The sequence below is a fragment of the Mytilus californianus genome, unplaced genomic scaffold, assembly GCF_021869535.1.
Source record: "Mytilus californianus isolate M0D057914Y unplaced genomic scaffold, xbMytCali1.0.p SCAF_15, whole genome shotgun sequence".
Lineage (NCBI taxonomy): Eukaryota > Metazoa > Mollusca > Bivalvia > Mytilida > Mytilidae > Mytilus > Mytilus californianus.
Genome location: NW_026262637.1, coordinates 14,666,143 through 14,681,862, shown reverse-complemented (window position 1 = coordinate 14,681,862; position 15,720 = coordinate 14,666,143). Strand labels below are relative to the sequence as shown.

Here is a 15,720-nt window from a genome sequence, read left to right as displayed (position 1 = left end):
GATGAATCTAATAACCCATTGTTGGGTTGCTGCCACTAAATTGGTAGTTTTAAGGAAATTTTGCAGTTTTTGATTGTTATCTTGAATAGTGTTAATGATAAAGATAAACTGTAAACAGCAAATATGTTCAGCAAAGTAAGATCTACAAATAAGTTTTATATGACCAAAATTGTCAATTGACCCCTTAAAGAGTTATTGCCCTTTAAGGACAATTTTACACAATTTGTTTATCATGTTTTCTAACTTTAAAAAATCTTCTCCTCTGAAAGCACTGAACCAATTCCAACCAAACTTAAGCTGAATGATCCTTAGGGTATCTAGAATAAAGTTTGATTTTTATTTTCTGTTTTGTCAAAAAACATGGCCGCCATGGCTAAAAATAGAACATAGGGGTAAAATGCAGTTTTTGGCTTGTAACTAAAAAACCAAAGGAGTTAGAACAAATCTGACATGGGGTAATAGTGTTCATTAGGTGAAGTTCTATCAGCCCTGAAATTTTCAGATGAATTTAATAACCCATTGTTGGGTTGCTGCCACTAAATTGGTAATTTTAAGGAAATTTTGCAGTTTTTGGTTGTTATCTTGAATAGTATTAATGATAAAGATAAACTGTAAACAGCAAATATGTTCAGCAAAGTAAGATCTACAAATTAGTTTTTATACGACCAAAATTGTCAATTGACCCCTTAAGGAGTATTGCCCTTTGAGGACAATTTTACACAATTTGTTTATCATGTTTTCTAACTTTAAAAAATCTTCTCCTCTGAAACTACTGAACCAATTCCAACCAAATTTAAGCTGAATGATCCTTAGGGTATTTAGAATAAACGTTGTGTTTTATTTTTTGTTTCTTAAAAAAACATGGCCGCCATGGCTAAAATTAGAACATAGGGGTAAAATGCAGTTTTTGGCTAATATAACTCAAACACTTAAGCAATTAGATCAAATCTGATGAGAGGTTAAAATGTTCATTGGGCCAAGTTCTATCAGCCATGAAATTTTCAGACGAATCTAACAGTCCATTGTTGGGTTGCCGCCACTAAATTGGTAATATTAAGGAATTTTGCATTTTTTGGTTATTATCTTGAATATTATGAATGATAAAGATAAACTGTGAACAGCAAAAATGATCAGCAAAGTAAGATCTACAAATAAGTTTTATATGACCAAAATTGTCAAATGTGTCCTTAAGGAGTTATTATCCTTTAAAGACAATTTTTCACAATTTGTTCATCTAGTTTGCTTACTTTAAAAAATCTTCTCCTTTGAAACTGATGAATTAATTTCAGCCAAACTTGGGCCGAATGAGTTTCAGAGTATCTAGTATAAATTTTGTATTTTATTTTCTTGTACGTCAACATGTATCTTAATCTTACGTAATTCAAAATTTTCTATTTACTGTAACTGGATGTTTTTAACAGTAGATCAGGTAGAATGCATGGGTTAATTGAATTTGAGGAAAATTGAAAGTACAGTGACAATTTGACATGACTACTTTGCTATCCTTTTTATAAAAATGAAACTTTTGCCACTAAAATAGACAGCTCCAACAATGTAAGAAGAGACCACTATTATTATACATTTGGAGTCAGTTTGCAGATGCTACTCTCTTCATTGATAATTATATTTTTTCTTATTTATAGAGTGGCCAAGTTGTGTCCGTGCTGAGTTGACGTTCTCAAAGTACTATCTGTATTCATAAAAAAAGCAGAGTTGTTTACTTGCTTCTAGTGTCTTCGTCATTTAGTTTTTGTATCATTTTTTAGTTTCTTTATCAAAAACCAGTCAAACATTTGAAGTTGAATGTTATCTAATAATGGTTTAACTTTCAGGAATGCTTACTAAAGCTATACAGAAATAGAAAAATAGGAAGATCTTATCACTTACACTGAGACGTAAACTATTGTTGTAAACTATTGGTTGCCAGTTACTGTTAGAACCGGTGGCTGCCCTTGGTTTATTAACCGTTCATTGAAAACATTACTTAATCAAAGAAGTATATTGGAAGTAATAATTTAATATCCAGATCACTTGTAGAAAACTGACACCCTGAAAATCTTGTGATCTGGACATTGTAGGAAGGCATCACAGCAAAAAATAAAAAATAGCCTTTCAAGATGTCATAATTATTTAGACTAGACTTTTTCTACTTTCTAGTTCAGTGCATAGGAATTAATATGCAGAATTGAGGAATTTCATCATTTCTATGGAACCAGCAATTCCCTTTAGGGATTAAGAGTCTAGGCTGAAAATAAATCCCCTTTTAAGGGCATACGATACAGTTACAGGGGAGGTAATGACGTTGCTTTCGTAAAATGTTATTTTCGCTACGTCAAACTGTGACATATCGGGAAAAGATGCATTTTTCGACAGATTTTTATCATTCAAACTGATTTCACTTGAAAACGAGTACATGGACCCCTCTTTTTTAAAATGGCATTAGGTGTGATTAGGTATGAAGATTATTTGTACCAATTATAATAAAAAAGTCAATATTCAAATTTTTTTTAAATTTGATAAACATACAGCAAAAAGAGTCGTTTTTTCCAGAAATCCTGAATTTTTTTTAAAAATTAATTACTTTAAAAGGACTGTTGTACATATTAAGAACATATTTATAAGAAGAAGATTTTCATAATGTTTCTTAAAAAATCCGCTTGTGTTTATCTGTTGAAATAAAAAAGTTAGGCGTGTCTATCCAAAGGATAAAAATGTCCAAAGAACTGAAATTTTGAGTAAATGTCTATCTCTAAAAGTAGCACATGAAGGTATATTTTTTATTACATATTTGAATTGCTTAGGTAAAAAATAGCTTGTATGCAAATTTTCGTAAAAAAATCATTATGGGATCAAAACTGTATCATATGCCCTTAAAACAAATATGACTGACAGCAATGAATTACAGGTTCCTGACTTGGGACAAGCACATACAGAAAATGACAGGGTTTGAAATGTTAATAAAATGCTCCGCAGGGCGCAGCTTGATACGACCGCAGAGGTCGAACCCTGAACAGTTGGGGCAAGTATGGACACAATATTCAAGCTTGATACAGCTCTGAATTTGGATTGTGATTAAATATTTGACACAGCATAGGTTTCTGACACAGAATGAATGTGGTCTAAGAACTTAAAAATTTTAAATTGGACATTCACCTATTATGGTCCAATATCCAAAATCTAAATACATGGTTAGACTCAGCATATCAAAGAACCCCAAGAATTCACTTTTTGATGAAATCAAACAAAGTTTAATTTTGGACCCTTATGACCTCAATGTGGACAAAGTTGATAACGGGGACCAAAAATCAAAAATCTAAATGCATGGTTAGATTCAGCATATCAAAGAACCCCATATATTCAATTTTTGTTGAAATCAAACAAAGTTTAATTTTGGACCCCGATTTGGACCAACTTGAAAACTGGGCCCATAATCAAAAATCTAAATACATGTTTAGATTCAGCATATCAAAGAACCCTAAAAATTCAATTTTTGTTAAAATCAAACAAAGTTAAATTTTGGACCCTTTGGACCTCAATGTGGACCAATTTAAAAACGGGGCCCAAAATCCAAAAACTTAATACACGGTTAGATTCAGCATATTAAAGAACCCCAAGAATTCAAGAATAAAACCCCATTGAAATTGATCAAGAAATAAGCAATTTATACGAAGTATCTTCTTTTGCACAATACTGTGCAATTGAATATTTCTTGCTATTGCGCAATACTGTACAATTGACAATTTCTTGCTATTGTGCAATATTGTGCTATTGGATATTTCTTGCTATTGCGCAATACTGTGCAATTGAAGATTTCTTGCTGTTGCGCAATACTGTGCAATTGAAGATTTCTTGCTATTGTGCAATACTGTGCAATTGAAAATTTCTTGCTATTGCACAATACTTATTATATAATAATTTACACATCCTGTTTGGTGTGTATCTCCTACCATATCATTATTATTTGCTTTTAAATATTAATCAGAAATTACCAACTTAAAATGGAAAATTTTAAAAGAAAAAAAAAAGGAAAAAAAGAAGAAAAAAAAAGAAAAAAAAAAAATCCCCCCCCCCCAAATTTTTTGATCCCCCTTATGATTCATCACCCCCAAACTCAATCCCAGCCTTCCCTTTGTGGTATGGTACCTTGCAGTACAATTTCAGAGAGATCCATACACTTGAACACAAGTTATTGTCTGGAAACTAGAAAAATGCTTATTTTTGGCCCCTTTTTGGCCCCCAATTCCTAAACGTTTCGGGCAATTACCCCCAAACTCAATTCCAGCTTTCCCTTTGTGATATGGAACCTTGTAGTACAATTTCAGAAATATCCAAACACTTACACACAAGTTATTGTCATGAAACTAGAAAAATGTGTTTTTTGCCCCTTTTTTGGCCCCTAATCCCTAAAATTTTGAGGCAATTACCCCCAAAATCAATTACAGCCTTCCCTTTGTGATATGGAACCTTGTGGTACAATGTCAGAGAGATCCATACACTTACACACAAGTTATGTCTGGAAGTTACAAAAATGCTTATTTTTGGCCCCTTTTTGGCCCCTAATTCCTTAACTGTTGGTACCATAACCCCCAAAATCAATCCCAGCCTTCCTTTCGTGGTATTGAACCTTATGGTAAAATTTCATGGAGATCCATTCACTTTAACTAAAGTTAGAGTGCGAAAACCAATGTGTCTTCGGACGACGCCAGACGACGCCAGACGACGACGACGCCAACGTCATACCAATATACGACCAAAAATTTTTTAATTTTTGCGGTCGTATAAAAAGTGCTCAAAACCAAACCCCTGACCAGGGACAATTGTGTAACAGCACAACATAAGAAAAAACATAAAAAATCAGTTAATGAGGGATTTTGAACCACTTCAAATATGTCAATGTAATAAACTCATTTCATTTGTTTTTAATATGAAAATAATAATTGCAGATAGATATAGAAACATTGCTTGTAATTGCTTGAAATTTTACTAACATTTGCTTGTCAAACAGTGTATGTATTTCTGAACAAATACTACTTTTTCTCCATTTTTGTAGTTTCCTAGTGTTTTGACTGTTTTTATCAGCATCGTCATCTCCTTATACCTATGTACTTGCAAGAGCTGTAGAAATTGTTCTTTTGAAAAGTTTCAACTGATAACAACTTTAACAGGTCACAATTGATTGTTGGGTTAGTTTTGCTCAAGGAGGAGACTTAAGTGTTAAAATTTGCCAACATCTAGTCCAAATAATGACGTCTTGAAAGGCTTTTTTTTTTTTCTGTGATGCCTTCCTACTGGCTAGGAAGGCGTCACAGAAAAAAAATAAAATAGCCTTTCAAGACATCATAATTATTTGGACTAGCCAACATCCAAACTCTACATAGGATATATTTAGCACTTTTCAAAATATGTTAATTGGGAAATAAAACAACTGAATGTGAAAAACTTTAACAATTCATGATTGATTGATTGATGGTTGGTGTTAAACCCCACTTTGAAAGTGCAGACTTGACTAAAATCTTGGTTCCCGGTTTGGTTTTAATTGACGAAGTAAGTCAGAATGCCCAACAGTATTCAGAAATTTTTATATTTAGTTTAATCAGTTTTGGTGGAGACATGTGTAAGTATGTTATTTTTGGAAGTTAAATTATGTCAAGGCAACAATGGCAGAGAGTAGGCTGGTTGGTGTGGTCTGTTTTCATTGTAATTCAAGTTATCCTTTTATGTATCTTCTTCCACCTCAGAGCTATGAGCTCTTTTATTACAAATTTATGAGGCATCCACAGAAGAAAAACATAAAAATTTATCTATAGACCACCATGAAGTTTAATGCATTTCAAAGCATATGTACAACAGCAAACATATTCATTTGTTTTTAATATGAAAATAATAATATAGGATATAGTTCAAATATTTACCTTCAAGGTAAATTGCAGATAGATATAGAAACAGTGCTTGTAATTGCTTGAAATTTTATTAACATTTGCTTGTAAAACAGTGTATGTATTTCTGAACAAATACTACTTTTTCTCTATTTTTGTAGTTTCCTAGTGTTTTGACTGTTTTTATCAGCATCGTCATCTCCTTATACCTATGTACTTGCAAGAGCTGTAGAAATTATTCTTTTGAAAAGTTTATTTATGCTGACATATTTTATGCTTTTAAAACATTTTGGATTCTACAACACTAAAAGACAGGTATAAAAAAAACTTGTAAGTATAAAAAAATCCTCTATACATATATATATATACATAACACTTATGTATACAAGTCACATGAAGATCTGTAAAAGCAGTGAAAGCGCTAGTAAATGTGATGAATTGAAACCGTTATTATCTTTTATTAATTTTCTTATACATATTTATATATATATATATATATATATACACTGTAGAAACATTAATTTTCGTGGGGTTAAAATTTCGTGGTTTTGTCTTTCTATAAGATTTCATGGGGATTTAATTTTGGGTTTCCTTAAATGTAAGTGGTATTTTATGGAGGTTAAATTTTCGTGGGGGTTTTAATTTCGTGGATATATCCTTTCCACGAAATAAACAAAAATAAATCCTCCACGAAAATTTCTGCTTTTACAGTATATAAAGCAAGTCTAAAAGGATTCAGACATTATATATATATATATATATATATATATATAGAGTATACACCCTTCTTTTTCTATGCAGTTGTATATAATGATCTGTGAAATTCCTTTAAAATAAAAATTGGAAATTGAAACCAATTCTTTGGATGGAGGTTTTATGTTTACAACTATTCTTCCTTTACCATAAAAATCAAACTAATTTGCCAGTCCTAATTTGAAAATTACAGATGGCTGGATAAGACTAATCTGAAAGTATTTATGGGACAAACTTTATCAAATTATAAATTTATTTTGTATACTTAGTGTTTCGCTATGGCCAAAATGTTATGGTGGAATATTAGTTGATATATTTATAAAATATATATCTGCTTTTAGTCAGTATAATTTGCTAAGGCTATGTTGTGATTTACACACAATCAACCCTTAATTTAATTGATGGTATGTTTTCAAAATTTTCAGTTCATCTTATACTATTTTAAAATTCAGAAATTTTTTAGATGTTTTATTATCGTAAAAATGATAAGTATAGATTTCACAAAAATGAAAAATGGCATTTTAAAAAAGTAATAGCACTATTTATTTGCAGCATTTATTGAAATAGCAATAATTAATTTTGCATTTTTTTCTTTTGTTTTCGACAATCACAATAAATATGTGCACACAAACAATTTATGAGTTTACAGTAACTTATTTTATTTTGAAACTAGCTATGAGAGCATTTGTGGGTTATGATGATTATTATGGATTAAGTTGTGTCTACCTAGAGAAGTTTTACTTATAATCAGACAAAGTCAATCTTCAAGGACTGATTGTCCAGGAATTTCTCACCAATACAAACAAAACTAATAAATGCATGGAATTACATAAGTTTTAAAAACACAGGTTGATGTAATTAGTGGATATTTATTTTTACAATGAAAGGCTTGCATGCTGAAACTATGTTGTCCTTGGGTAAGGTAAAGTAGATATGTCTCAAAATATTTAGTAAACCTACCATTAGTGACCTTGAATGTTTTGTTCACTTAAAAAAGAAACATGAGAAAAAGAGTATTCGTAGACCACTATGCATAAATATACAATTACAAACGTTTTTAGTCAATCTAACAATTGTTACTACACAAATTATATTCACAATGAGACTATGGTAAATTATACACTATTAGACAATAGAATACAAACAACAAGCAATTATACCACACCATTGTCCATATGTCCTTATTTTCATTCAAGTTTTATATATCTTAGTTACTTAGTTGTAATATAAGTACTGATAAAAATCTTATCATCACAATTTGCATCTTTGTATAGTATTGTAAGATGACATTGACCTTATGAACACCCAAAGTAACAAAAAAACTGTTAATGAATTTTTTCCCATTTTCTAGTCTTTCTTTTTCACCTTTTTGTCAGTTGATTTAAAGTGACAAGTAATTCTTATATCCAATTCTTCAATACTAAACTATTAAAAGGTAAATATTTGTAAAAAGATATCATTTAATACTCTTCAAAATCTTTTCAAATAGTCATCATTAAGACTGACAATTAGTCTAAATATCTAATATGAAAATATGGTTTTCTTTTCAGAAGCGCTTGTAATTTGATAACAAGTATATTTGATATAGTAAACATGGCATGAATCTTTCCATTAGAATTTATAATTGGGGTCAATCTCCTATAAATATGAACAAGTTTATAATTTGGTGATGTGATACAAGTGTTTAGGTGAAAAATTCAGGTGTTGGTTTCTGCATATCTTTACTGGTGTGAATAACTCTTTTATAGATTTGTTTTATCTTTAAGTCCAGAAAAAATCACATACATTAAAAAACAACAAATGTTACCATAAAAATATTCATTCTGGTCTTTTGATGTTTTATGAAATTTCATGTAAGTGTTTTATTTTTAATTTTTTTTTCTAATTCTAATTTCACCATGACCAAAGTACTATTTGAATTATTGTCAACATGACATCAAGTCTGCACCTTTTCTTATGTGAAACTTCAAAAATCTCCTCTGAAATAAGTCAGAGGGGTCAGTTTACACAAAACGTAGTGTTCAAATTATCTATGCAATTGGATTTACCTTAAAATTAAATCTGACAAACCAGCCAGGCCTTTGGAATTGATCAAAATAATAATTCTATGATTTGTGTGCTATCAAAGCACTTTTCTGGATTGTCCTTCATCAGGACCACTCTAACCCAAACATTTGAAAGAAAGGGATAAATAATATGTAAAAATAAATGACCTTAAAAGAATAGCCAAATTTAGCTTCGGTCAACTTTGCATGAGGGATTTGTAATCTTAAAGTTTTTTAGTAGTTTCTGAAAAAAAGAATAGACAGTTTGAAAAAAATTTGTTATAAATCATGTCAGTATTGAAGTGCTGACTACTAAGCTGCTTATACCTTTATGGACTAATAGCTCACCATCAGTGATATAGTCCAAGTGCTAGTAAATAAACTGAACTGAAAAAGAGTAAAATCAAAAAGAAAATCTGTCTTCATCCATTCTTTGTAAGCATATCATGTTTTGACAATATTTTAAGTCATTTGTTCATTAAATCCAGCTTCTTGGTCCATATCTGAAACTCCTTCTAAATTAAATACTGGAGTTCACTTAAAGATTAAAATAATATTTATTATAGGGCATTTTGCATATGAATAAAGTCCATGGTTATTCATTTATTGTTTATCCACAAATTGCATTATTTTAGGTATGAGACTGCAAATTTGTAAAATATTTGGGTAGTTTTGGTATAAATTGAAAGCTTAAGGATTTTGGATCATTGTAGAATCCTTGTTGAAACTTTCTTTCAAATAATATAAAAAAATATATCAAATTGATATATGAGGGCAAGGATTTGTAAAATGTCTCACTATATAAATCCTTGATGGGGGCATATTTTCCTGCTGCTCAGCTCAGAATACTTGTTTTTGTACTTCCTTACTCCCTAGAGTGTGCACTCTTATATGCAGTTAAAGGAAATAACAATATTCAATTTGTCAGCGCAATCAAGGATAAGGTGTAGTTTTGACATGAAATGAATGCCACTTTTTCTAAACTTAAGACAAATAAATAGCTATGAATGCTTGCAAAACTAAACACAGAAAGCAATTGGACCTTAAATTAGGGTTTTTATTCCTCAACCATTTAGATCTGATTTTTTTCAGGAGTTAAATTTTTAAATAACAACTTTTCTCTAAGTAATCAGTTCTGGTCTCTTTTATGCATGAATATTGACAGGAAACATCAGTTAGATTTAAAAAAAAAAAAATGTAAATGATATGAGTATTTTATAAATCCACTCATACATTTATAAAATATAATATCTTGATAAGATTATAAAACCTGACTTGAGTGACAAATATTAGTCTTAATTTAGCATGTCCTTTGCCTTATTATCTAAAGATCACTGAGTACCATGTGGGTTTGTAACAGCTCAGTGTACTTTTACTTTTTCATTTCATCATTTAGTGTTGTGAACAATAGAAAATAAGATGGGGGTAGATTAAAGCAAATCATGTACAAGTTGTATCAGAATGATACTGTCAATTAACTAAATAAGTTTTACCATTAACCACATTAATTACCAAATTAACAGTTTATTAAGATGTGGTCTTGATCTGAAGCATAAAACATTTTTGAAATAAATGTATAATTACCTATTGCATCAATATAAGTACATTTTTTTCATTTGAAAGAAACAAATAAAGCTATAAAAATACATAAATAGAATTTATAATTACCTCATGCTTCAAATATAAGTTCATTTTTTTCATTTGAAAGATACAAATACAGCAATAATTTTAAGTTTGATGAACTGAATTGCAGTTCATAATTTTATTTACAAAAAGTGCATGTTTGTCAATTTTTATAGATATTTCTTTTTAAAAGTTCCAAAGTTTCATTGTGATGCAATAATTAAGATATGATTTAATGTTTATAATTATTTGCATTCATTATCTACCATTGAAATTCTTTTGTAAACTAACATGTTTCAAAACTTTATTTTCTATTTAAAATTTTATGAAATATGAATCAGCCCTTTTAAGGTGAAGTATACTTAATTGGAAATATTTCAGATATTTTGACATCATTAAGATGAAAATGTTCACAGCAATAACATTTCATTTTAAAACAAAATAATGTGTTCTGTCAGTTGAGTTTAACACTTAGTTTTGATAATGCAACTTGGCTGTAAACACAAATAGAAGTTTAACATCACCACATAGTTTTTTTGGGACTTGCATATCCAAACCGAGGACCTTGCAGCCATGTCTTTGCCTTACTGATACATGTATATGTGTGTTTTCTGTTATATGCTATCACACTCTCTTAACAATAAATGACCTTTGTTGCTACTCTTGATCTGTCAAGGTGGCCTATTTCAAGGCATAATTTTTACTGGTACCTATGAAACAGGACACAGTCCATAGAATGTGGTTTGTTTGAAAGCAGTGTTTAATTTATTTTGTAAACTTGAGAAAAAGTTGTACCTGAAACATTATTCATGAAAAATCCATTTGTACTGGATATGTTAACTGCATATTTAGCAGTTTTTCAATGAATGATTTTTAAGGACATATTTTATTAAAAATGACATTAAAAGGGCTGGTATATTGGCGGAACAGGCAACAATAATGACTTTGTCTTCTATAAGGGAACTTTATGTGATATGCTTATACAAATAGTGAAGAACATGGAATAAATGGTCCAATTTTGAACTGTAAAATGTGCACTAGTTTTTCTGCTGATATATTTGTGTGATTATTTAACAACAAAAAATGTTTTTTTTTTAATTTCAGTTGAGAACACAGAAAGTGTAAATAAGTTAGCAGAAAGAGTTTTACTGAGACTGCATCAGAAGTTACAGGGTATAGAAGATGGAGTACAACTGAGTGTATCTGGACAGGTCAATCTACTCATTCAGCAAGCAAGAGATCCTAAAAACCTGGCTAAACTCTTCCCTGGCTGGCAACCTTATATATGAATATGACATAATGAACTTCCTTTTGGAAAGAAGTTACTGCTCAAATCAAAGGATATTTTTTTAATGTGTTGGTTTTTTTGAAAAAATTATATGCAAATAAGAGTAACAGTATTATGATTGAATATTGAAGAGACTTTAACTGTGCTATACTTTAATTGTTATTTTTCTGTAGATTATTGTAATATCAACTAAGGAATATTTCCTTTTAAACAAAGTCATATTAATGTTGATAACCACTGACTGGTTAGTTCGAAGAGTTATTTTAAGCTTTTTTATGAAGTTTTATTGTAAAAAAATCATGCAGAAGGCAATATTTGGTAAACAAAAAATAAGATTTTTGTCTCGCCTTGACGGAGTCAAAAAGTGAGACATAGGTATGCTGTTTCCGGCTTCGGCGGCATCAACAATGTATTAGTTTGTGATAAGGTCTAGTTCATGGTGAACCACTAGTGGTAGGTCAATGATATTTGGTATGCAGTTGTATTAGCATTGGCACATCTCATTACCATGGGGATTATTTGACCCTGCCCCCTCAGTCAAGGTCTATTGACTTTGAAACTTTTCATAGTTCACATGTATTAGTTTGTAATTCGGTCAGTTCAAGGGGAACCATAAGGGTAGGCCCATGTTAATCGGTGTTCAGTTGTATAGTTAGCACATCTCATTTCCATGGAGAATATTTGGCCCTGCCCCCTCAGTCATGGTCTATTTACTTTGAAACCTTTGCTTACTTTACATGTATTAGTTTGTGATTAAATCAGTTTAAGATGAACTGCTAATGTTAAGTCAATGATATTTGGTATGCAAATTTATTGGCATTTGCAAGTATCGTTTCCATGGAGATTATATAGCCCCACCCGTGATCATGGTTCATTGACTTTGAAACTTTTTCATAGTTTACAAGTTAATGTTTGTGTTTAGGTTTGATTAAAGGGAACGACTTATAATAAGTCAATGGTATTTGGTATGCAGTTGTATTAGCATTGGCACATCTCATTCCATGGAGATTGTTTAGCCATGTACCTTCAGTCATGGTTCATCTACTTTGAATATTTGCATAACTTACATGTTAAAGTATTGCTATTTTAATTTCAACATTTGCATTATCAAAATTACAAAAAGGCGAGACATATCTCTGTGATAACAGTTTATTAGAATTTGAGTCATCTTTTTATAGCTTTTGGTATTGCACCTATTGATGCGAAAAATGCGAGTTAAGTGAGTACACAAAAAAGTGATTTTCATGAAAACATTTCAATTTGCCAGTGTTTATCATAATTAAAAGATTCATTGTGTATCATTTAAATGAGAGACATTCAGAAATAAATCTATGAATTTGATTCAAATGTAGAGCTTGCTTTTATTTTAATGAGGTCAATATTGTATGATTAAGATTTCTTACAGTGAAAAAAAGCTAATGCTATCTTATGATAACTGATGGAATGTTCTTAGGATTATTTCATGTTTAATTCTGTCATATCAATTTTGTAGTGAAGTCCAATTTTAGGGAGGATGAAATTTGAGTTAACAATGGACAACTTTATGTGACAAATATCAGATGTTATTCAATATTGATAGAAATTTAGTAGGTTTTTCTGTATAAATTGGATTTGGATTAAAACAGCATATTCCCCTGCAGAAAAAAAAGTATATTCACCGCACCAAACGTCCCGTATATTTACATTTAATTATGGTAAAATCATTTGATGTACAATTGGTTTTGGAAATAATTGTCAGTACATACATATTCCTTCTCGAAATACGAAATAAACAATTACGGTCTTTTGGTGAGGTAAATATGTGGTTTTAATTGACTTTTGAAAAACAGATATGCACTTCTGCCAGTGGCCTCGGTGAATATCAGTTTTTCAAAAGTCAATCAAACTCCTTTTTACCTCAACAAAAGACAGTAATTGTATATTATTCCATATTGGTATTATGTAAGAAAAGTTTCTGTAAGAATTGTATTTTGATTGAAACAGCATATTCAGTTGAAGAAAAGTGATATTTACCTAGCTAAACATTACATGCTTTTACTTGTATAGTAAAGGTAAAATGTTTAATGTGCAAATGGTTTTGGTAAATAATTGTCAATAAATGCACTTTCTGTCTAGGTTTAAGGAATAAAACAATTACTGTCTGATGTTTCGGTAAATATGTGGCTTAATTCCAAAAGTCATTAAAAACACATATTTACCTCATCAAAAGACAGTAATTGTATGTAATTGAAGAAATTCTGGTGCTTTGACTGGTTCAAGTCATACATTTTCTAAATAAGTTCAACTTTGATTGGCATTTCAGACATTTACATTTTATTCTTGGTGTAGAATACGAGTTGACAAATTGACAACATGCTGTTTCTGTCTTAACCAGAAATTGGATTTATATTATTGACATTTGTTCACTTTATTTATGCCAAGAGTTTTTTTAAAATCTGTTATAGTTCAAACATTCATAAAATTTAGTTGAATATTATCTTAAATGTATATGGCTTGAATTATCACATTAAAAAGTGTTCAAATTTATGAGATTGGTGAAAGTGCTATTTCATATTTTATAGTTTGGTAGATCATGTTTCAATATTTGTTAAATTAAATGCTGCCTTTTATTGCAGCATATCACACAGCATTTCAAACAAATTTAAATTGTATAAACTATTTTTGTTGTTCTTTGATTTTAATATGAATTAAAGAAGATGTAGGGTAATACTTCAATGAACAGCAACCCAACAACAAATAAGCAAAAGAAATCTCCAGGCAGCATACAGTCTTGAACTATAGACATGTTTCTTTTTAAATAAAATTTGGAGCTCTTATATTGTGCAGGATCTATGAAATTTAATATAAAGAATAAAATCAATAATCTGCCATCTATTTTAAATTCTAATAACCCCCAAAGAATGTGGCATAAAACTTGGAACAAGCACATTATTATGCACATTTTATATTTAATGTGACCAGAATGATTAAAGCAAAAGTCAATCTGAAGAAAAACTATATATCCAATGGTCAACTTTGTCTAATTTAGACATATGTGGTAAATGATGGAAACATTGTTCACTTAGTTGAGGAACTCTTCATGGACTGATAATCAGACAAAGAACTGTTTATTGTGCTTCATTGTTTCCTATCACTAGAAGTATGTCCAGAAAACTGTTGGAATATAAACTTCCTGCATGGTTATGGTCACAAACTTAATTCAGACAAAAAAAGGTTACATGTATTTGTAGTGTCTACCCCTGAATTTGTTAAATGACTTAAGAATACTACTGCTACTTATTAGTTAATTGTTGCCTATTACCAGTGGATGTGATCACAAACAAAATTGGAAAATCAAGCTTAAATGTTTAAATCAGAAATGCTGTTAAAATTTTTCATTGCACATATTAAAATACCGAACACAAAGGAAAATTCCAAACGGAAAGTCCCTTATCAAAAGGCTAAATCAAAACCTCAAACACATCGAACAAATAGAAAAGAACTGTCATATTCCTGACTTTACAAGGTTGCCTCTGGCTGAAAACTTTGGAAGAGCGTAAATCATATTTAGTATAATTATTGCTCATCTCTGGAGTGTGTGTCATTAAAAGTTTTAAGTAAAATTGTGAATGGAAACGAGGAATGCGCCAAAGAGACAACAACCCGAACAAAGAGCAGAAAACAGCCCTAGGCCACCAATGGGTTTTCAACACAGCGAATAAATTCCGCACTCGGAGGCGGGCTTCAACTGGCCTCTAAATAATAAATGTCTTTTTTGATTTTCTAGATACGATTCTTTGATGGATCATCATCTAATGTTGACATAAATACAGGAGAATGTACCATTGTGTAAGCTGTCACTTAGATTGAATAGGTTATGCCTTCATTTAAAGATATTCATAATACCAAGAACTGTGTATTTGATGCTACAAAATAGGACCTTTCATAATTCAAGAAAATATTCAAATTCAAAAGCACTGTAAGATTAAAAAAACACAGGTTTAATGAAACAATTTCCTCATAATAATTGTATTTTCAGTAAACAATGTATTACAATCAGTTGCAGTAATATTTTCATCAAAAGATTATTTTCACACCTTTTTAATGTCAAGTTAGCTTAGACAATCTAACCTCTCTACCACTCTATAGGATTGTT

General features: G+C 30.4%; 2 protein-coding genes across 2 annotated transcripts in view; both read left to right on the top strand.

The window, feature by feature from the left end:
- Nucleotides 1-14,243, top strand: part of LOC127725495 (serine-protein kinase ATM-like) — a 95,937-nt gene extending 81,694 nt beyond the window's left edge. The window contains exon 57 of the mRNA XM_052232510.1: nucleotides 11,402-14,243. Within this exon, the coding sequence (XP_052088470.1) occupies nucleotides 11,402-11,586 (185 nt within the window). The 3' untranslated portion in view covers nucleotides 11,587-14,243. The remainder of the gene's footprint in view (nucleotides 1-11,401) is intronic.
- LOC127725485 (leucine-rich repeat transmembrane protein FLRT3-like) overlaps nucleotides 8,313-15,720 on the top strand; it is a 235,926-nt gene continuing 228,518 nt past the window's right edge. The window contains exon 1 of the mRNA XM_052232498.1: nucleotides 8,313-8,317. The gene's annotated coding sequence lies outside the window, so the exon portion shown is untranslated. The remainder of the gene's footprint in view (nucleotides 8,318-15,720) is intronic.